The sequence below is a fragment of the Phacochoerus africanus genome, chromosome 3 (assembly GCF_016906955.1).
Source record: "Phacochoerus africanus isolate WHEZ1 chromosome 3, ROS_Pafr_v1, whole genome shotgun sequence".
In the NCBI taxonomy this organism is placed as follows: domain Eukaryota; kingdom Metazoa; phylum Chordata; class Mammalia; order Artiodactyla; family Suidae; genus Phacochoerus; species Phacochoerus africanus.
This window is the reverse complement of record NC_062546.1, coordinates 148,733,452-148,756,559: the sequence shown is the minus strand read 5'-3', so window position 1 is coordinate 148,756,559 and position 23,108 is coordinate 148,733,452. Positions and strand designations below refer to the sequence as shown.

The window sequence follows — 23,108 nt, the reverse complement described above, 5'->3', positions numbered from 1 at the left end:
CAGTCTAAGGCAGGTACTACTGCATTTTGCAGATGAGAAAACTGCAACTCAGAGAGGTTATTTCCTAAGGTGACACAGTTAGTTAAGTGCAGAGCCAAGAGTCAAATACAGATTTTTTTTTTTTTTTTTTGCTTTTTAGGGCCACACCCACAGCATACGGAAGTTCCTAGGCTAGGGACTTCAGTGCTGCAGCTGCTGGCCAACACCACAGCCACAGAAATGCAAGATCCGAGCAGCATCTGCAACCTACACCACAGCTCATGGCAAGGTGGGATCCTTAACCCACTGAGCGAGGCCAGGGATCAAACCCGTATCCTCATGGATACCAGTAGGGTTCATTACTGCCGAGCCACAAGAGAACCCTCAAATACAGATTTGATTCCAAAGCCTATGTTCTTCGCCCTGTTTGAGGTCTCTCAAACTTGTACTTAAGACAAAGTTTAAATGGAATCTTACATACATAATGAATTTATGGAAGAACACTAGAGTGACTGGTGTTGTGCAGTTGTAAAGAAATGCACTTTATTCTCCCCTACTTTTCCACTGAATGAGTCTGCTAATACACATTCTTAGAAATATGGAATAAACTGAGCCTTTCCATGATCAAACACGATGCTATATTCAAACAAAGCCTGATTATTTAACATGTGAAGCTAAATTAGCAAGGAGACGAATGCCATTCTAATATGAAAAATTCAGAGATGTCGGAGAATTTGCAAAACTTCCCCAAATTCTGTGAGCACTTGGGCACTTATCCATTCATTTAACATATTCATTAAGCATCTACTTTTACACAGAAAAGCTAGTCACTGTTCTAGGAACTGACGAACACAGGGACAGACAAGATAAAGTCAGTAACGTCACTAAACTTATTCAAATGAGGAACACAGAAACTACCTAAGACAATAGGGAAGACACCTCTAAGAAGGTGATTTTTTATCAGGGATATACATAATGGAGAAAGTGAGCCATGCATGCATATATCTGGGAGTAGGGACACAAGAGAAAGAACATTAGAAAAAGATGGAACAAACAGCAAAAGGCCTTGAATAGGGAAGAGGATTGATATGTCTGAGAAACAGCAAGAAGGCCACTGTTGCAACAGGGGAAAGGTAGTATTAGAGGTGAAGACAGAGAGACCCACAATGTATATCCTTGAAGAACCTGATTAGGACTTTGGGTTTTATTTTGAATGTGAGGAGAATATACTGAGTTTTAAAAAAGACTACTGGGGCAACAAGAGAAATGAAGAACAGGGAATGAGGAATGGAGGTAGAAAGAACAGTTAAAAGGCTACTGCATTTGTTCCAGCAGGGAAAAACAGTGATTTGAACTAGGATGGTGGTGGTGATGCCTTCTGGTATTTGGGAGGCATTAGCACATGGAGAGTGTTTTAAGTCCTGGGACTGAAGTAATCACTGGAACACAGAGGAACAAACTGGCTCTGGGTTAAGCCCTGGAATACTCTAGTGTTTAGTGGTTTAGAAGAAAATAAGCTAGCCAAGGGAAAGCATCTTCATTTCACCAGCATATGTGAAATATATTTTGTGTTCAGGCTTACCTAGTTTCTTTTTCTAAGCAATAAAGGAATCTAAGTAGTTTAGAATTTGTTTCCACACAGTCCTATTTTTGACCATCGGAGAATAAAAATGTGAGAAATGTGACAGAAATAAAAGATTTCTATTTAAATGAGGCAGAACCTCTCAATAAATTAATATGCAATCAAACCTTGCTACATTCAAGTTCAAGCTAATAATTTCAAAAATTATTTCATCCACCTTAGAATCTTCAACAAATAAAGGCTTTTAAGCCTCTACAACCTGAAAATGTACATAAACTAAACAAGGAGTTTTATCAGAACATGGTCTGACCTGCATTTGTTTTATTACCTGATATTGCCAACATGTTAGAAACACATAATCAGGAAGTATAAAAACAACCAGAAAGTCAAATTGACTTATGTGCAAGAACTGAGAAAACAATGAAATACCGATGATAAGGAAATTAAAATGTTGATTCATCTCTCTTTTAACATCTAAAGCAGGACAAATAATTAACTTAGTGTCAAAATTAAAGAAATGGAGGTTTTCTATTTTAAAAGATAAATAGTCACATTTAGAATTTCTTTTCATATACTTTTAAAATTATGTGTCTCTTTTAAAAGGCTTTCAATGTCAATCTTTTTAGCTTCTGGCCTATAAATTATTTTAGGTTCTTAAGTCAGAGGACAAGGGCATTGAAGCATGAGGACCTGAGTTCAAATTTAATTCTGGCACTAAAAATTATTTCTGATTTTTTTTTTTTTTTTGCCATGCCCATGGCATGCAGAAGTTCCTGGGGCAGGGATTGGACCTGAGCTACGCAGTGACAGACAATGCCAAATCCTTAAACACTAGGCCACCAAAAAACTCCAGTCATGATCTCTTGATTGATTAAGGCTTACATCTTTCCAACTCTTATTTTTTAAATTAACTTACATGTGTTTATTGAGTAATACAATTGGATTATTACCATAGATTTCACAAATAAAATCTACATCTCAAATTTGTACTATAATTATTTAACTCTCTATTATTTTTAATTTGTGTATATTTTTCCTACTCCAGAAGACAAAGAGGAGGCCACATCAAGAGGCAGGAGGGGCAATTACACAATATAAATTTGTGTATATTTTCTTTTTTCTGAAATGTCAGACTCGCACATAAATTACGTCAAGTATGTTAATGTGGGTTCTGTTAGAGCCTACCAAGAAGCTCTCAGTGTCTAGGGTGTATCTGAATAAGTAATGTCAGCAGCTCTGCCATATTAGACTTTCAGCATCTCACATTTAGACACTACTAGAGGGAGCTGAATATCCTCACAGATCCTAAAGGAGTAAAATGACACTGGCAAGAAAACAACCATTGGTTTGGCTTTCTTCTACAATGTTGTAGCTCATTTGGTCACTTCCGACTTTTATAGGATTCATTGCACTATGAAGCTGGAGTAAATTGAAAGCATCTCTCATAATTAAGGAAATTAGCTCATCTAACCCAATTATCTAAATGACAGTTAAGCCTCTATTTTCTATATAGTATAAGGTTTGGCTGTTCTCACTCTCTTGTAGAATCACATCTCTTATATTTACTGTCACAAACATGTAAACTAGGTAGGATCTTAAAGGAAAAAGAACACTGTTGGCTGCTGACCTAAACCAAAAGGCAAAACTGCATGCTATGGAAAGGAATTGTTTTTTTTCTTCAAACAAGTAATTACAGCTAAATTATTCTGCCTCTTTCCTCATGCAATCAATTTAGTATGAACACATTACTTCATGATATTATGTAATTTTACAAGTTCTTACATAGTAATATAGTGGCATCCTGAAATAAAATACATAAAAAAGATTTTAAATAATGTATATAGCTTTCTGAACATTTTAAAGGAAGGTAAAAATCTAAGCATCTTTATAAAATACCTCATGTTTACATTTCCAAAATTAGGTTTAGACTTTTAGATTAATCAAAAGCTTTTAATTCCACTTGGAAGGTTTCTAATATCCAGTTTCTTCCCTTCTTTTTTGTCTTTTGTCTCTTGAGGGCCGCACTTGCGGCATATGGAGGTTCCCGGGCCAGGGGTCTAATCGGAGCTGTTGTTGCCGGCCTAGCCACAGCCACAGCAATGCAGGATCCGAGCCTCGTCTGCAACCTACACCATAGCTCACAGTAACGCCGGATCCTTAACCCACTGAGTGAGGCCAGGGATCAAACCGGCAACCGCATGGTTCCTAGTCAGATTCGCTTACGCTGCACCACGACGGGAACTCCTCTTCTTTATCATTCTAACATTCATTAGAATCTCCATCAAAAGATAATGAATAGGAAGAGGAGGAAAAGAACAAATTCATTCACATTAATGCTTATCAGTCAGTTAGGTTATAAATTTATTTGTGGAGATTAAGAACAAGGTAGGGGGAATGCAAAAGATTAAGTTGATAGAATGATGCTGGGAATTGACTTTCTCTTTCATTCATCCACATTAGCAATCTTCTCCAGGCCTGGCTGCAATAATGTTATAAGAACAAAGATCCTCCACAGTCCACTCTGTTTTCTACCAAAATTCTTTCATTCATCCTATGTATGGAGTGCTGACTGGGGTCAAGTACTCTTCCAGGTGCTGGTGCATAGAAACAAAACAGAAGTCCCTGTCCTTATAGATCCTCACTTTACAGGAGAATACAGACAATCTTAAGAAGTATAGATATATACAGCATGTTAGATAATGCTAAATGTTATGATGGAAATTAAATGGGGAAAGAGGGATATGGAGAATCCAGAGGGGGAGTAGGAGTGGAATTTTTCAATTCAGTGGTTATTTATCCTCATGCTCGTTCCTTAATTTTTTTTTTTTTTGGCCTTTTCTAGGGCTGCTCCCACAGCATATGGAGGTTCCTAGGCTAGGGGTCGAATCAGAGCTGTAGCCGCTGGCCTACGCCACAGCCACAGCAACTCGGGATCCAAGCCGAGTCTGCAACCTACACCACAGCTCACAGCAATGCCAGATCCTTAACCCATTGAGCAAGGCCAGGGATCGAACCCGAAACCCCACAGTTCCTAGTCGGATTCACCAACCACTGAGCCACAATGGGAACTCCTCTTAAAATTTTTTCGATTAAAAAAAATCTACACATACCTATTTTTCTAGGCACCAATTTATATTGAAGGTTATATTAAAAATATATGTCTCTTATAGAAAACAGATGGATAATCTCAAAAATTACAATGTTGGAGTTCCCGTCATGGCTCAGTGGTTAGCAAATCCAACCAGGAACCATGAGGTTGCAGGTTCCATCCCTGGCCTTGCTCGGTGGGCTAGGGATCCAGCATTGCTGTGAGGTGTGGTATAGGTTGCGGGTGCGGCTCGGATCCTGTGTTGCTGTGGCTTTGGCATAGGTCAGAAGCTACAGCTCCCACTGGACCCCTAGCCTGGGAACCTCCATATGCCAAGGGTGCGGCCCTAAAAAGAAAAAAAAAGGACAAAAAAAAAATCACAATGTTAATGACAGAATGACCACTGTTTAACTTTTTAAAAAACTGCTTCATAGTACTTTTATAAGACTGCTAGTAACATAGGTGTAGAGATGACATAATTTTTTTTGGTGATGTGATCAACTCTCCAATAAAACTTAATACTCACTACAGTGATCAAAAATAATACTAAAATAGCATTAAAATCAAAAAAGATTTTTTTTCATGTCCTTTCTTGATTAATTAGCTTAATTGTGGGTGGGCAGAACACTCAGCTCTTCAATATATGACATAGCTGACTTCCAGCTACATTCCAATAGCGGCTGAAAAACATATATGTAGATTTTCCCTCCCTTTAAAAACTTTTGCTGTTGGGAGTTCCTGTCGTGGCTCAGTGGTTAACGTATCCGACTAAGAACCATGAGGTTTAGGATTTGATCCCTGGCCTTGCTCAGCGGGTTAAGGATCCGGAGTTGCTGTGAGCTGTGGTGTAGGCTGCAGACGCAGCTCGGATCCTGCGTTGCTGTGGCTCTGGCATAGGCTGGTGGCTACAGCTCCGATTCGACCCCTAGCCTGGGAACCTCCATATGCCACAGGAGCGGCCCTAGAAAAGGCAAAAAGACAAAACTTTTGCGGTTGTAGTCAAATACCTACCAGGTAAGCGGTGCTATCCTGGGCAACATGAAGTTCCTGAGAACTCAGAAGTCTGTCTAGATTCTGTTACTTAGGCAAGCTTGTCAAATCAAGCTTCTGCTGGTTACGACCAAAACACAGGCTATCTCAGTGGTACACACAAAAACTTCCAAGAGATCTCAAGTGCTCTCAAATTATTCATAGTAGGACTCTCCCCAGCATTTTGTCAAACCAAATATTTCAAACAGTAGGAATATTAGAAATTCCACCCCCAAAAAAGAATACCTCCGTGGTGGTGTGACAGGCTCCCTCCATTAGCAAGGACTTCTTCTCTAGCAGCTGCCTGTATTTGGAAACAATACAACAAATAGATCACTTGGAATTCAAAGAGTGAGAACAACACCCAAAGGAGACACATACTTCCTGGGTTAAATAATAAACCAGAGCCTAATTTTCCTTTCTCTTGGGCTAATTGTATTTTAAAAGTAATTAAAACATGCTGCCTAACTTTGTAAGTTTTTTTTTGTTTTTTTTTTAGTGAATAGTCACAATGTCTACAATTGTCACTTTGAGATACTAGGAAAAGAAAAAGAAGGCAAAATAATCAGTTCAGCAGCACTAAATGGTTAATAACTAAAGTTTTGTGGAGTTTCCTGGTAGCTCAGCAGGTTAAGGATTTGGCATTGTCACTGCTGTGGTTCTGGTTGCTAATGTGGTATGGGCTTGATCCCTGGCCTGGGAACTGACACATGCTGTGGGCATGGTTAAAAAATAAAAATTTTTTTTTGAGGAGTCAGGTCCAACTCTGAAGTAAACATCTCACTATACAAAAAAAAAAATTTATTGACTGCTTATGGTATGTCCAGAAAAGCACTAAGCAATTTACTTGTATTAACTCATTTATTTTCACTATAGCCTTGTGGAATAATTACAATTACTCCTATCCCACAGAAAAAGAAAATGAGGCTTAAAGGATTAAATTACTCACCTAATATCATCAAATGGATATCAGACTCAAGATTCCTTATAATACTATCAGGGATTAATGATGAAAACCCTTATGGAGAACATTTCTTAGGTCATTGTTTTAGAACAAATTACTTGTCAGGCCTATGGATATCTAAGTGTAAAAGAAACTCTTTATTTTATCCTCTAACATGTTAGGTCCCTTACAGAGCAATAAGGTTAGAAAGATAAAATACTTAAAACAAAATGACGGAAGTACATGGTGAAAAAAGGGTTACACAAACTGGAATTATATTTGATTCATGAGTATATAATAGGTGTGAGGTGGAATTCCTACAGTGCCTTGGACCTCTCAGAATTACTCAGGTGTATATACACCATCTGAGTTAGGACACAGTATGAGGCCTTTCCCCTAGGAGGGACAGATGGACCACAACTCATTGAACCTTCATCACTTAGGATTTAGGGTTTTTCAAGTGAATTACATGTGCTAGCCCTACTCTAAGAGATTATATATTCTAACAAATTATTTCAAGTAAAGCAATAACTACTTTAAATCAGCAGCATTTAGAGAATGACAACCTGGATTAGGAAAGAAGGAATATTTTCACTTTTGTAGTACCACAGGGAAGGGGTCCTTGGGTAGCCAGGGGGCAATACCAAAACACTGAAAGGCTAAGGTGATGGGAAAGGACTCAAACTTTTGAGAATGACAGATATGCTCATTATTTTGATTGGGGTGATGATGTCACAGATATACTCATATGTCAAAACTCATGAAATTATATACTTAAAATATGTGCAGTTTACTGTATCTCAATTATACTTCAGAAAAGCTGTTTTTTTTTTTGCTTTGTTTTGTTTTTTAAAGGAGGCATAATAGAGAGCCAACCAAACACTGTCTGTGGTTTGGGTCTAAAAGTGTGCCACTGAAAATCACCTTGTGGCATTATCTTTGGCAGGCAGGCAACAGGGTTAACACTATTGGTGTGCACTAATACTAACCTGAGGTTTTAACAAACCCCAGTCTCTTCCTGGTTCCTCCAAAGACTAGTCTGTTTTATCAGCAATAGGCACCCCTGTCATGAGAAATACTATGAAACAGAAGACTTTGTAAGAATTAGAAGGCCATTTAAGAAATGTAACAGATGGCATTCCCATCATGGCGTAGTGGAAACGAATCTGACTAGGAACCATGAGGTTGTGAGTATGATCCCTGGCCTCACTCAGTGGGTTTAAGGATCTGGCGTTGCTGTGAGCTGTGGCGTAGGTCGCAGACACGGTTCGGATCTGGTGTTGCTGTGGCTGTGGCACAGACCGGCAGCAACAGCTCTGGTTAGACCCCTAGCCTGGGAACCTCCATATGCTGCAAGTACAGCCCTAAAAAGACAAAAAAAAAAAAAAAAGAAATGCAATAGAAACTGCTAGCAAATGAACCTCAAAGGCCTACATACAGCTTTAGCTAGTTAAAAAAAAAAGTATAAATCTACACTGAGGACATTACAGCAACATAAACCAAAAGCTTTAGGGCTGCTGACCTCAAGAGCAGAAACCATCTGGAGTTGGATGGGCTCTCAAAGTGATAGAGGATCCCCACAGGCCTCTGTTATTCAATTTAATCAGTTACTCCATATTTTAAGTAACAACCAAAGAATTACAGGCTACAGCATGTTAATTTTAGAATATTAATCTTAATATATATAATTTAGTACTCAATCTAGTGCAAAAAATATACTACTCATTTCTATGGGCTATCAACTAGGTAAACCATAAATTATTAGAGTCAAACTAAAATTCATAAGTTGATATAAAGTTTATTTAAATTAATAAAAGAATATAAGAGCTATATTCACATATGAAAAATTACCTCAGTTTGTTCAAACACAGTCAGTGGGTCACTGATTCCCCTGTAGTTAAAGGCAAAGTAGAAATAGATACATGCACCTGCATCATAAGTCTGCGTCACCCTAAAAAACAGACAAAATCCCCACAAGGCTTTAAGTTAAGTGAAACCAGATTTACTTAGCATCTAAAAACTTAAAGGCAAGATTGTCTGAATGATTTGCTTAAGTCATAATCTCATTCTCTATTTACCTTCCATTTCTGTCTTTGGAAGGAATAGATTTGCTGAATGAAGGAAATTTAATAACTATTTGTACTATTTTTATAACTTTTTCTGGATAAGTTTTGACTATTATCCCCCCAATTAAAAAATTTTAAATGTAAATATTTCTCCAATTGACCTGAAATAAACAAAAATTCCACTTCCTCAAAAAGGATTTTTTTTTTTTTAACAAATATACTGCAGTTAAAGACAGTCCCCAAACAAACTAAATGGAACTTAGTGATTCATTATGTCTTCTTCTAAACTTCCTCAAAGTTAAAAGAAATAAACATAAGAACGTAAAACTAGAAAATAAGAGAAATGTACAAATACCAAAAATGATCAGACTGGGTAAAATACAGCATCTTCACAAGTTCTAATTAATAAATTAGTAACAACTTTGAAAACAAACTGATCATATCAAATGCAGTTACATGGCCTAAAGGTTTTATACTCTGTATGTGTGTTTATAAAAGATATCAAGAATGTTAGATTAATAAGTCACATACATGATATATATATATCTGGGCTATCAAAATGCAATTAGGTGAAGCATTTGAAAGGGAGCTAAGGTAATCACAGTCAAAACTCTGAACGCAATTTACAAAGAGGTTCCCACAAAGAATTTAATTTAACAGAAGGAGCAAATGCAGAGGAAATACTCTTTTTACTACACAATACAAATGGAATCTAATCTAAAATTTTAATGGCCTTTTAGGCCAAATGTTAGGTGCCTCAGAACAGAAGAAATGAACTGCTTAACAATGCTACTGTCAATTTGCCAGCTGTGTTTTTCTTCTAGTGTTAATTCACACCCATAAAGAAGATCCCATGAATGTTTACATTTTAAGTACCAGATTTACAAAGTTTAGGAAAAATTAGAGAAACACTTTGACTATGAGGACACTATCACTACCAAATCCAGCTAAATGTAAAGGACACATGAATGAAATGAGCTTACGGCAATTAGTAAAATATACATCACTTACATGAGAATTGTTAATATCAATAAATAGAAAATATAACTAAATATTATTAATAGGAACATTGCCACCTTCCAACAAATCCAGGATATATATTACACAATTCAATTTTCAGTAGTTAAGTGGGCTTCAAAAATTACAACAAAGCTTGATTTATCAGTTATCTCAAGCAAAGTAAAAATAATAAAAATACTTTTGGAAAACCTTAATTTGGGTCCATTTCAGAAAATGACTTATATCTATTACCTTTTAATATATAATTTTTATCATTTAAGGCATTTAAACACTAATGTCTTCCAAAACATCTGAACAAGAAAAAGTGTGGCTGCCAAAGTTATATTATTCTTTACTTTCTCTCTCTCTCTTTTTTTTGCCTTTTCTAGGGCAGCTCCCACGGCATATGGAGGTTCCCAGGATAGGGGTCTAATCGGAGCTGTAGCCGCCAGCCTACACCACAGCCACAGCAACACCAGATCTGAGCCATGTCTGTGACCTACACCACAGCTCACGGCAACACCGGATCCTTAACCCACTGAGCAAGGCCAGGGATTGAAGCCACAACCTCATGGTTCCTAGTCGGATTCGTTAACCACTGAGCCATGACGGGAACTTCTTATTCGTTCATTTCTAAAAAAATTTTGTGCTGTATACTTTTTGGAGTATTTTATTTGCATTAGACTCACTGTCTAGGAAGTCCTTCCCCCAAAATTTCTTCAGAAATTTAGAGTCAGAATTTCTATTTCAACATACAAAGTACCTCTTAAAAGACAGAAATGAAATAAATGAACTCAATAAATGCACCATACAGCTGAATTCTTTTCCTTGGGATCTTCGATTTTAATGAGATCTATAACTATTTTAAATTAATTTCATAATAGCTTTTTTTTCCCCTTTCTTTTTAGGGCCACATCCAGGGCATATGGAAGTTCTCAGGCTAGGGGTCGAATCAGAGATGTAGCTATTGGCCTGAACCACAGCCACAGCAATGCAGGATCCAAGTTGTGTCTGCAACCCACACCACAGCTCATGGCAGGCAATGCTGTATCCTTAACCAACTGAGCGAGGCCAGGGATCAAACTCATAATGTCCTCATAGATACTAGTCGGGTTGGTTACCACTGAGCCATGATAGAAACTCCCAGAATAGCTTTAAAAACCTGGTCATTTACACTCAATACAGAATAATCTCCTTAGCAACTATCAATCAGATCAAATCAAACTGAACTAAAATCAAACTCTAGTTAAATGTTAATCAAATATGTGCTATAAGAACGATATTTAAAACCACTATTTAGCAAAATTATTCAATTAACTATACTTTGCACATTCTAAACTCTGGTTTTATAAGATGATCATGGAAGCTGAGCATATAAAGCTTTTCTGGCGGGGGGAGGCTGTGCCCATGGCATGTGGAGGTTCCCTGGCCAGGGATCAAGCCCACGCCATAGCAGTGACAACAATGGATCCTTAACTGCTAGGCCACCAGGGAACTCATCAGAAAATCCTTCTTAAAAAAACAACTACCAAATCAATGACATATGATCAATCAGAATATGTATATGTATTCTATCTACCTATAACACAATAAATAATGAAGATCCTAGAACCAAGACAAATGTTTTTACAGAAGGTATCCTAAGGCAGAATATTACTTCCCAATCAATTTCAGTAAGCAGTGGTTTATCATAATATTTTCATAACGGAACAGAAATCTCAAGAGATGCTGCATAGGGAGGCAGCACAGAAGGAAGAAAGGATAAAATCTGCTAAGTTACCACTTGACAAAACAAAAGAATAAAAAATCCTCAGCTACACAAAAACAGAATCCATTATTTAAAATGTTTCAAATTTTACTGTAAGCAAATAACTTCTGGATTATAAAGCCAGCTTGATGTGTTTTCCGTTTTTTTTTTTTGTCTTTTTTTTTTTGTTGTTGTTGTTGCTATTTCTTGGGCCGCTCCCGAGGCATATGGAGGTTCCCAGGCTAGGGGTCCAATCGGAGCTGTAGCCACCGGCCTACGCCAGAGCCACAGCAACGCGGGATCCGAGCCACGTCTGCAACCTACACTGCAGCTTACAGCAACGCCGGATCGTTAACCCACTGAGCAAGGCCAGGGACCGAACCCGCAACCTCATGGTTCCTAGTTGGATTCGTTAACCACTGCGCCACAACGGGAACTCCTGTTTTCCGTTTTAAATAAGAGGCTTGACAGACCAGACTGTAAAGAGAAGAACTAAGTACAAATTGAGGTTGATAATATAAATGAACACAGTTTTTTCTTAGTCTAAACACTTTAAAATAAAACATTCATTTTTAGGAGTTCCCATCATGGCACAGGGGAAAAGAATCTGACTAGGAACCATGAGGTTGCGGGTTCCAGCCCTGGCCTTGCTCAGTGGGTTAAGGATCTGGCATTGCCGTGAGCTGTGGTGTAGGTTGCAGATGAGGCTCAGATCTGGCAGTGCTGTCGCTGTGATGTAGGCCAGTGGCTACAGCTCCGATTAGATCCCTAGCCTGGGAACCTTCATATGCCGTGGGTGCAGCCCTAAAAAGAAAAAAAAAAAAATTCATTTTTAAAGATACCTCCAAATTAAAAGAAGAGAGAGAGAGAGAGAGAGAGAGAGAGAGAGAGAGAGAGAGAGAGAGAGAGAGAGAGAGAGAGAGAGAACATGTACATTCTTACTCATTTGGAAAGGTTCTCTCCAAGATCAGTCACTAAGCTACCAGTAGCTTTACCAAGTTACAAGCTTTTTATTAAACAGAACATGGCCCCTATTTTCCCTTCCTTCAATAATCTCTAAAATCCACATTTTCAGCTTTTACATTCTTTGGTTCTACCCCAAAAGTACTTGTTCTACAACAAGTTAATAAACCCTTGACTTGGTAGTTCCTGAAATGTTTTTCAAATCCTATCTCTCTCACACAGACCCATAAAAGACTACTTCAAGGATATCCTTCTGACTGACATGAATTTTTAAGGTGTAAGAAAGATGCTTTCCTCACATCTCATGTTAGATTTTTACTTTCTTACCCAGCAAAAGCACAATTTTGCAAATTCTAAAAGTTATCTGTCCCTATGTGGCAACAAGCAGAACTAAGAAACACAATATGGTAATAGAGAAGCACAAGATGAGAGAATATAAAAGAAAAAAAAAATCACAGAAGAGATTCCAGTTTAAAGAGTACAGAAGTATTTCTACCTTGCAAAGCAAATAAATGCAAATTATCATGCTCTGTCAACATATCAAAAGGGCCGAACAACTGGATGCCTTCATGGGAATTTGGCATTCAGGAAGAAGAACAAATACCCATATTTTCCATACTAATACTAGTATGACTTGTCTACCTCCAACCTTAATGTGACTACATCATGATAATACATAAAATGGCATTTATATAGCCCTTTATATGCTTTCTCATTTCACTCTTATAATAGTCTCTTCAAGTAAATACATTACTACTACTTTAATAATGATAAATTTAGAGCTCAAAGAGATTAAATTACTAATAAAAAACAGAACAGTGCTTTCACTCTTTAGACACATGCAGTGTTACAAAACAAAGAAATTTAAAAACTAAACAGGAAGTTGCCAGGGGGATGCAGTAGGCAGAAAGGCCCATAAGTGGTTCTAGGCTAATCAAAAGAACAAGCATCAGGAGTTCCCATTGTGGAGCAGCGGAAATGAATCCGACTAGTAACCATGAGGATGCAGGTTCAATCCCTGGCCTCACTCAGTGGGTCGGGGATCCAGCGTAGTGGTGAGCTGTGGTGTAGGTCGCAGATGTGGCTTGGATCCCACACTGCTGTGGCTGGCAGCTATGGCTCCAATTAGATCCCTAGCCTGAGAATTTCCATATGCTGCAAGTGCGGCCCTAAAAAGCAAAAAAAAAAAAAAAAAAAAGCATCATGAATAGAAATATACAGAAACGCTGTTGTGCTGAGCTGAAGCATAACTGTTGTTTCAGGATCCAGCACCCAGTGCACTTAACAAACCATAAAGACACCACATTATTTACAAAATTACCTAACTTTTATTTATGCTTTATATTCTAAGTTTTTTGTTTGTTTCTATAGTATACTGGAGTTGTATTCTTGAAAACCACACACATGTAAAAAAAGAGAGGCAATTATATAATACAGAATGTTCAATAAATTTTAAAGGGCTCAATTACTACTGCATCATTTACCTTAAAGTTCCCCTTCTCATGATCTGTCCTAATTTCCCTTTAGTCTCCATTCCAATTAATTTTATAACTTTTTAGAGAAGTCAAATGCTCAATTCAATCTTTATACATTTAATCTCCCAGTACTTATACAGAAAATTAATATCAAAAGAGTGAACAGAAAGAGCACCCCTTCTCAAGAAAACTTCCTTTTGGGCTGCTGCTATTTAACTAAGAGGACAAGATCATCAGTTAACTGTGATCCAGTATGGATCATAACTGTCCCATATGGAAGATACTAGCCATACGTGGTGTTTTGAATTTAAATTATTTGAAATTAACAAAATTTAAAATTCAGTTCCACAGTCACACTTGCCACATTTCAACCACTCAATAGCCACATGCGGCTTGTGGCTCCCTTACTAGACAGGGCAATACAGAACATTTCCATTGTCACAGGAAGATCTATTGGAAAGCAATGGGGATCTTCGTTTGGATCCTCCGTTCCACTCATTCCTATATTCCACATCCATTCATTTAATTAACAACTGACAAAATGGTTAAAGTGCTTTTTCTCTGGTGAAGAGAGATGCTGACAGAAAAAAAATGGCTATATGTATATGTATAACTGAACCACTTTGCTATACACCTGAAATGAACACAACATTGCAAATCCACTATACTTCAATAAAAAATAAAAAATAAAACAGAAACAGCTATATTGACTGTGCATATAATTTATAGTTCTTGACTACATATGTGATTTATAGTTTCGGTAAATGAAGGAAACCTTCTCTTACTCCAGGAGCTCAGACATTTGGCTTTTTAACGTCATGCTGTCCAGACAGTGTAGAAGGCTCACTCATGGAAGAGTGTTCTACTTCTAACTGGGTCAGGACTACTGTAAAATCCTAGTGGCACAGTTCTAACAAGGTGGCAAGTGAAGTTTAGGAAAGCTTGCTAAGCAGAACAAACTGACACTTTTCCTCAGTTCACAAATTACACTTTTCCATTAATTAAAAAAATAGTTTTTTTTTAAAGAATAAGGACAATTAAAAAAAACTCACCTGCATGTAGAAAGAGGAGCAAACTGAACACCCTTCTCTTTGCATTCCCTTGTTATTCTTTCTTTTACATTTCTACAGAGATCTACAACCCTAGAAAACATAATTAAATGTGGTATTAAGCTCCAGTAAGTTACAAAAATTCTAATAATTGCTGGTATTGGCATACTTCAGGTCAGAAATTCTCTTCACTAAAAACTTTCATACTCATTCCTTCAAGAATAAACAAGAGCCTTGATCATTCAAACTGAGCCTTCCATTCATAACTTCAAGGGAGCAAAGTCCTTTCCCTTTTTGTTATAGGAAAGACAGAAGTCAGAGGAGTATGCTCAAGTCTTCTGAATGCAGTTTCCAATACTAAGGAAAATCTAATTTCAAAATAAATTTAATTGCAAGATTTTAAAAGCTTTTTAAAAAGTGCTAAAGAAAATGTTAATGAAAATTCAATTCTGGGCTTTAGAAATACCAATCTATATCCACATCTAAAATGTTTTCTTTAATTTAAAAATAATTTAGGAGTCCTCCCTTTGACACAGTGGGCTAATGATCTGGCTTGTCTCTTTGGAGCCCCAGGTCCTATCCCTGGCCTGGCACAATGTTAGAGATCTGGCGTTGCTGAAGCTGTGGTGTAGGTTGCAGCTCTGGCTAGAATTTGATCCTTGGCCTGGAAACTTCCATATGTTGCGGGGGGGGGGGCAGATGAAGAAGAAAAACAAAAATTAATAAACAATTATAGCATTATACCAAATGTTCAAAACCCTATTTTCGAGCCCTTATAAGGTAAAGTCCTGCTCAACAAAGACACTGGACAAGAATGACGTGTCAAGTTACACTGGAGTGTTTAACACTAAAAGTTAATGAAAACAGACAAGTGAGGTACAGATCTTAAAGGGGAGGGAAGATTGATAATATTTAACAATATTAATCTAGTTAATGTGAGCTATATAACATACTGTTAAAACTATTTTGTTTCATCTGAAAATAAAACTATTAAAGTATATATTTCATACTATATTTTATCCATACCATATATCAATAAAACCATTTTATTCTCCAATAAATATCCTGGCTCAACTTGATAAGAACAGTAACACTTAAATGGATTATACTTTATTAAACACATTAAAGTTATCTATATTTCAAAGAACAAAAATATGATTAAAATATAAATATGAAAAAGGGTTTTAATGTTTTACTAGCATATCAATTTTTACTTTTATAAATATAATGTCTGAAAGTTTTATAAATTCAGATTTTATAAGACAGCACTGAAATTCCTCTTTATTCTGTCAGAGCTATACAGGTAGACAAAATTTATCAGTGCTCTCTATGCCTTACTTATAAAATGGTAAGAATACATTTTTTTTAATCTCTCAAAGTATTTAGACTATTGAAAATTAATGTCTCTATTTAAATAACCCAAATTACAAAATAAATACTTTAAATATAAATAAAATCTACTAAGATTTAATATCTATCTACAGGGGTTAAGGAATACTACAAATTTATAAAAGTAACAAGTTCTTTATCATGACTCTAAAAAATGGAATTCAGGTACTACATAATAAGAATAATATACTTACCCAACTTATTAGCAAATTTAACACTACTGACCACTTCCTCCTTGAAAGAAATTTCCCTGGGTTCCTCTCACAGCACTAGTTTTCCTCTAAATCTTCTAGTTATTATTCCTCAGTCTCCTTCACTACTTTTATTTCTACAACTTACATGTATCCTTTGTTTTTATCCCTTAAATGCTGAGGTTCTCTGGACTTCTTAGGCCTTCCTCTCTTCATCCATTTATCTATAAGTTTATAAAACGCTCTTTTGGTTTTAATCACAAGTCTCAAGATGGGGTTTCTAAAATCTGTAAATCTCCAACTCAGACCTCCTAGACACCTATTTTTATGGGCTGCAGTCTTATACTATTCCAGAGTTCATTCACAGGACTCTATGCAGAATATTCACTGAGCACCTAACAGGTTGAGTCATTGCGCTAGGGCCACTGAGGAATGCATACAAACTAGTAAGACCAATCATCCCTTAAGAGAGACTTCAGCATGAAAAGGCCAAGCAACCTAATAATGTGTAAGGGTTGAAGATCCTGATCCTATGGGCTGGTGCTAAACATGGTTTCTACCTAGCTAAAGGTTTGAAACAGAAAGCAAGTTACTAAATGGTAGCAAGTAAAAAAAATTTTTTTTTTTTTGGTCTTTTGAGGGCTGCAGCTGCAGCATATGGAGATTCCCAGGCTAGGGGTCCAATCAGAGCTGTCGCCACCGGCCTACCAGAGCCACAGCAACGTGGGATCTGAGCTGCATCTGCGACCTACACCACAGCTCACAGCAACACCAGATCCTTAACCCACTGAGTGAGGCCAGAGATTGAACCTGCAACCTCATGGTTCCCAGTTGGATTTGTTTCTGCTGCACCACGATGGGAATTCCCAACAAGCAAATTTTATGTCAGAAATATAGTGGCTTTCCCTTAATTTTATTTTAAAACTTAGGCCGAAGACAATGTTTTACATGATAACAAACCAAGTATGTAACCCAGTATAAAACAGTAAGTCAAAAAATATGTAAGAATATACAAAGAAAGGATAAAAGAAAAATGAAACAATAGTGCCTGATTAGCTTTCAGTGTTGGAAGAATTAAAAGACAAAATGGTAATCATCAGTTAGTAGTAATTTGATGACAAGGAAATTCATAAAACTGAAGAAGTAACATTACACTAAACCACTTTTCCCAGCAAGAAAGGTATTAAAGACTAAAATGATTTTTGAGACAACTATGAATAGCTCCCAAACCCTATCTGCTATTCAAAAATATCAGATGTTGGTGTTCCCATCATGGATCAGCAGTTAACCAACCCGACTAGTATCCACGAGGACACATGTTCAATTCCTGGCCTCGCTCAGTGGGTTAAGGATCCAGCATTGCCGTGAACTGTGGTGTAGGCCATAGATGTGGCTCAGACCTGGTGTTGCTGTGGCCATGGTGTAAGCCAGCAGCTGCAGCTCCAAATTGACCCCTGGCCCAGAAACTTCCATATGCCATGGGTGGAGTCCTAAGAGAGACAAAAAAAAGTATCAGATGTTGATGAGTTGATAATTCTTTTTATTTATAAGATTTATTCTCCATAGCAAAACTTATCATCAAAAATTAAATGCTGTGAATAATACATATTATAAATGTGATTATTATCTTATACTGCATGGAATATAAACATCAATGCACCAAAAGTCATAACCCATAGTAAATGAAGACAATATAGAAAAGTAAAAAATGTTTTCTGGGGAGAAAAAAAAGAGGTTAGGGTAGAACAATAATGTTACGATAAATGTTACAGATTTAAAAGAGTAAATTTTATAAAGAAAAAGTAAAATGTAAGGTATACCAGAATAAAAATGTACTAACAATCTCAAGAATTTTTTACTACAGAAGAATTAACTCACAAGTCTATTTTTAATAAAGCCACTTCACATTTCCTAATTAGTTTTTATTATTAATTCTCTAACCAATATTTTCATGAATATATGAGTAATTTTAAAAACAGAAATTATATATATAACTTCTTAAATCACTTAAATTCAAGTTAAGATCTTGCTTTTTTTTTTTCTCTCGTCTTTTTCCTTTTTTCTAGGGCCGCACCTGCGGCATATGGAGCTTCCCAGGCTAGGGGTCTAATTGGAGCTGTAGCCGCTGGCCTACGCCGCAGCCACAGAAATGCCAGATCCAAGCCACGTCTGCACCCTACACCATAGCTCACAGCAATGCCAGATCCTTAACCACAGAGCAAGGCCAGGGATCGAGCCTGCAACCTCATGTTTCTAGTCAGATTGGTTAACCACTGAACCACGACAGGAACTCCATTAAGATCTTGCTTAATAGTGCATATACAAATATCAAAAGCTAAATGGTACATTACAAAAGAAGGTTCTATTTTGCGTGAACTTTTTAAGCATATTAATCACTTAATGTAAATCAAAGCTAAGTAAAGTCATAAAGTAACATTTAATGTTCAGTAAAATTCTTTAAAATATAAACTTCAATAATACCTTCCTGCTACAGAACATGGACATTTCTAAGACCAAAAAAATGGTTGCAAATATGACATTCTGATGAAGATATTAATTTAAATAAAAGTGATTACCTTGTTGCAATACTTCCTTATGAAATTTTGAAAGTTTACATAATCACTCACAAAGATTACTTCAGCAATCTATATATCATATTTTAATAATATCAGGGATTTTATTTCATTTTACCTGTCCCAAGGAGCAGAAGTCTCAAAAGACTCTCCTAAAACATAGTATTCCAAACCCAAGTCCTGTTAAAATACATACACAAAAATCAAGAAATTAGAACAGATGCGGAAGTAGTATTAATATCATTGTTAGTATTTCCTGTTGCTAATTAACCTCCCAGGTACTTTACTATCTACCTCAAGAGAGCACGAGAAAGTGGCCCCAAGTGTGAGATATAACCTCTAGGAGGATAGGAACTCTGTCTAGTTTCCCTCTGTGCCTTTGGCACCAGGTAGAGTGCCTGACACATGGAAGGATCTCAAATATTTCTCCAATGAATGCAGTTTCTATCCAGGAACCATCTATGTACATGCAGAGAATACCAGCAGAATAGATTTTTAGTGGTCTAAATAGCAAATTAATCAATACCAAAAAGTGATCATCAGAATAAAGGAGCAGGGAGGTTGGGAAGTTGGAGGGAGGGGGACTTAGAGAAAGGAAAAGACAGCTCCTTAAAATCAACTTTTCTTTAAATAAAAAGAAATAGAATATGTAGCGCCTCTCTGTACTGATTAAACAGAACATCTGGAACCACCTCTGCTATGAAAATATATTTCATGGAGTTCCCGTCATGCCTAAGTGGTTAACAAACCCAACTAGTATCCATGAGGATGCAGGTTTGATCCCTCGCCTTGCTCAGTGGGTTAAGGATATGGCGTTGCCGTGAGCTGTGGTGTTGGTCACAGATGTGGCTCAGCTTCTGTGTTGCTGTGGCTGTGGCATAGGCTGGCAGCTGTAGCTCTGTTCAACCCCTAGCCTGGGAACCTCCATATGCCGTGAGCATGGCCCTGAAAAGACAAAAGACAAAAAAAAAAAAAGAAAATATATTTCATAGGATACAAAATATAATGCTTACCTTACAGGTAACTTATAATACTAAATTTTTTATCCAAAGAAATTTTAATAAATTTTATTGGTGTATAGGTGACTCCCAATGTTGTATTAGTTTCAGGTGCACAGCAAAGTAAATCAGCCATACGTATACATATATTTCCATTCTCTTTCAGATTCTTTCCCCATAGAGGCTATCACAGAGTATTTTATTTTTATACCAAAACTGGAAAGAGCAATTCACAAGCCACCACAAAAGTGCAAAGATATGAAAGGAAATTTTATAAGATAAAAAATCCTGGATTCAAGCATAAGATATGCTAAATTACAGTAGGTTAAAATTTAAGAAAATGAAGAAAATCATTTTATTCACTAAAAGTAAGAAAAAGTATTGTCTGCAACATAAATTGACAAGGGAAATATGAGATAACTTACTCGAATGTATGCAATGACATAGGTCAGCAAATAACCTCTCTGTCCATTATCTTCTCCAGCTGCCAATCCACTGTAATTAAAGAACGAACTGTCAATATACTTCAAATAAACTATTAAAATATATATATCATATATCAAAGAGCTATCAAGTGAATAGACTTGGATAACAAAAACATTTTTAATATTCAGTTTGTTAAAATTAATTTAAAATTCTTATATTCTCCAAACTAGTATGGTGATATGAACTCAACTAATTCCACTAATATTGCCAAAAGAACAAAGAATTAGCCATAAGAAACAAGTTTAAATAAATGTAATCTTCGAAAGCAGAACAAGATACTTAAAATATTCTTATTTTAGTCATTATATTCTTATCCTTGTATTTATGTTTTACTATAGTCTTATTCATATATAAAGATTTGCATTCATTGACTAGGATCTTCTAATCACCAAGAAGTTTCTTGAGTACTTGAACACCTGGTATTTGGAATATTAGACATTACATTTATTTTATGGGATTTATGACTTAAATGATAGACAAAGCATTTCTTACACAGATATATTAAATTTTATGTAGCAACATATAGACAAGAACAAGAGCAAGACGTAAGGTCATCCATATCAACTGGAAAGTAGTTTTATTCACAGAAACTTTATTTGGTGATCTAGTTAGGATTAACCCCATAGAACATATAATTCAGTTCAAGTACTCTGCTTTGTAAAAAAGTCATTCTTTTAAAAGACTCAATTATTGATTTCCACCACCTTCATTAGAGAGTTTTTAATTTTGCTTTTTTCCTTCATCAGGCAGAAATTAAAGTAATTTTAGTCAACTAAATAAAACTTACCCCAAACTCTCAAAGAACCCACTAAAACTCCTTCAATAAAAACACATAAAAAGAAAAGTATCTTTCCCTGTGCCTCTCTTGGATCACGACTGAGGGTTAACTTTTGTGTCCCTCTTCTCAGTACCCTAACTGTACCTCCTTGGTCTCAGGATACTAAGCCCTTAATTGTGGTATTTCCTAAGACTCAGGTTCTGAATCTCTGCGATTTGAGCCTCTTTTCATTTCTCTTAGTTAAAGCCTTTCTTCCTTCAATGTTTTGCTTGAATTTGGAAGTAAGTAAATGATACAATGTATATGAACCCCCATTCTATACAAACACTGTAAGGCAATTTTAAGCTAGGACATATGGGCTAAATCAGATTCCCTGACTTAGTATTATAGCTGGATATACAAGAGTTAGTGTTATCCAGAAGAGTGACAATTACTTGATAGGAGGAGCTCTAGTCTAGAACTACTTGGCACAGGGTATAATGATATGAAGGGATTTGTTTGTTACTAGAATGTTCATGAGCAAAGCAAACAACTTAGGTCAAGCAGCTAAGATTGGAAACTAAGAAAAAACAGAAGCCATTTCTGGGTTAGATGTGTACTGGATGTGAGGCTGGGGTAAGGAGACAAAGTTCCAAACAATAATAAAACTAGCCAGAAAATTGCTATGGCAAGTACTTGGAGAAAAATAGATGAACCCATACCTCAGGGAGATATGAAACAGAGTCAAACACTGAGTCACAGAGAGAAAAAAACCTTACTGGTCTAGGAAATAAGAGTTAATGCTAAGCCTACCACTGGTATAAGGAAAGGAAAGGACAGTGAAGACTAGGAAAGGATGCAAGAGGCCACTGCTGGGAATTTTGAGAAGGTACATTCTGAGTATGCACCTGGTGAGAAGTAACAGGTATGAACATTTAGTAGGCCTGTCTCTCTTATACCAGGCCTACTGACATAAAATACATCATCTTGATATATCAGGATAAGAAAAAGTCCAACCAACTCTGTAGTCCTAGGTCAAGCCATTTTTCTTTAGACCCTTTTCTAAAAGGGAAAAAAAAAATCTGTCCCACTTTGGAATCTAGTGTGACAAACCACACAGAAACAGGCATTTTCTTACCTAAGGCAGGAAAAAATGGGTGTCCATTCTAAATTCATACCCCTCCCCCCAAAGAAGAAAAGTCATTCTTGGTTTGCTTTTCTGAATCACAGCTTTCCTGCAAATTTAGATTTTTGGAACCTCTCTCTCTTTTTTTTTTTTTTAAGCTTTCAGAACTATCTAGTCTTATGGCTAGAATTACTTTAGCATATAATATGTAAACAATAGTAGGGCTTAAAAATCAAATGCTTTGTAATATGCCATTTTTGCAGCCACTCCAAAAAACTATACTGAAATTCAGCTGCCATATGTCAAGGTAGCAACATCCATCTCCTTCCTCCTGCTCCCTCTACAAATTTCAAGTATCAATTAACCATGTTCTTAAACCAATTTAAAGCTATTTCATGAGGAAGGACTGGGAAGATTACTGAAAGAGGAATGAGACACACTCTTTTTATATAAAAGAGCCATCTGGTGAACCTAATCGCTCTCACGCTGAAGTACATTAAACAACTTAAGCACTTTAAAAATAACACTTAAAATATAATCCTTAAAAAATAACAATAACATATGAATACCTTAAGTTCAATGGTAAACATCAACACATATGTCATGATTGGTGACAATCATGCTTAGCTCTTAGAGAAGTTAAAGTACATTACTAGCAAATACAGATA

The 23,108-nt window shown here is 36.5% G+C and overlaps 1 protein-coding gene across 3 annotated transcripts in view; it reads right to left on the bottom strand.

The window, feature by feature from the left end:
• Positions 1 to 23,108, bottom strand: part of AGPS (alkylglycerone phosphate synthase) — a 141,843-nt gene that overhangs the window by 16,330 nt on the left and 102,405 nt on the right. For 2 of the 3 annotated variants that reach the window (XM_047772953.1, XM_047772955.1), the window contains exons 15-19: positions 20,497 to 20,566; positions 19,192 to 19,253; positions 14,924 to 15,013; positions 8,473 to 8,572; positions 5,925 to 5,982 (exon numbers count right to left, since the gene is read on the bottom strand). In XM_047772953.1, coding sequence (XP_047628909.1) covers positions 5,925 to 5,982; positions 8,473 to 8,572; positions 14,924 to 15,013; positions 19,192 to 19,253; positions 20,497 to 20,566 — 380 coding nt within the window. Of the gene's footprint in view, positions 1 to 3,898; positions 4,156 to 5,924; positions 5,983 to 8,472; positions 8,573 to 14,923; positions 15,014 to 19,191; positions 19,254 to 20,496; positions 20,567 to 23,108 lie in introns of those variants that run through there. The other variant, XM_047772954.1, reaches the window with a different exon arrangement.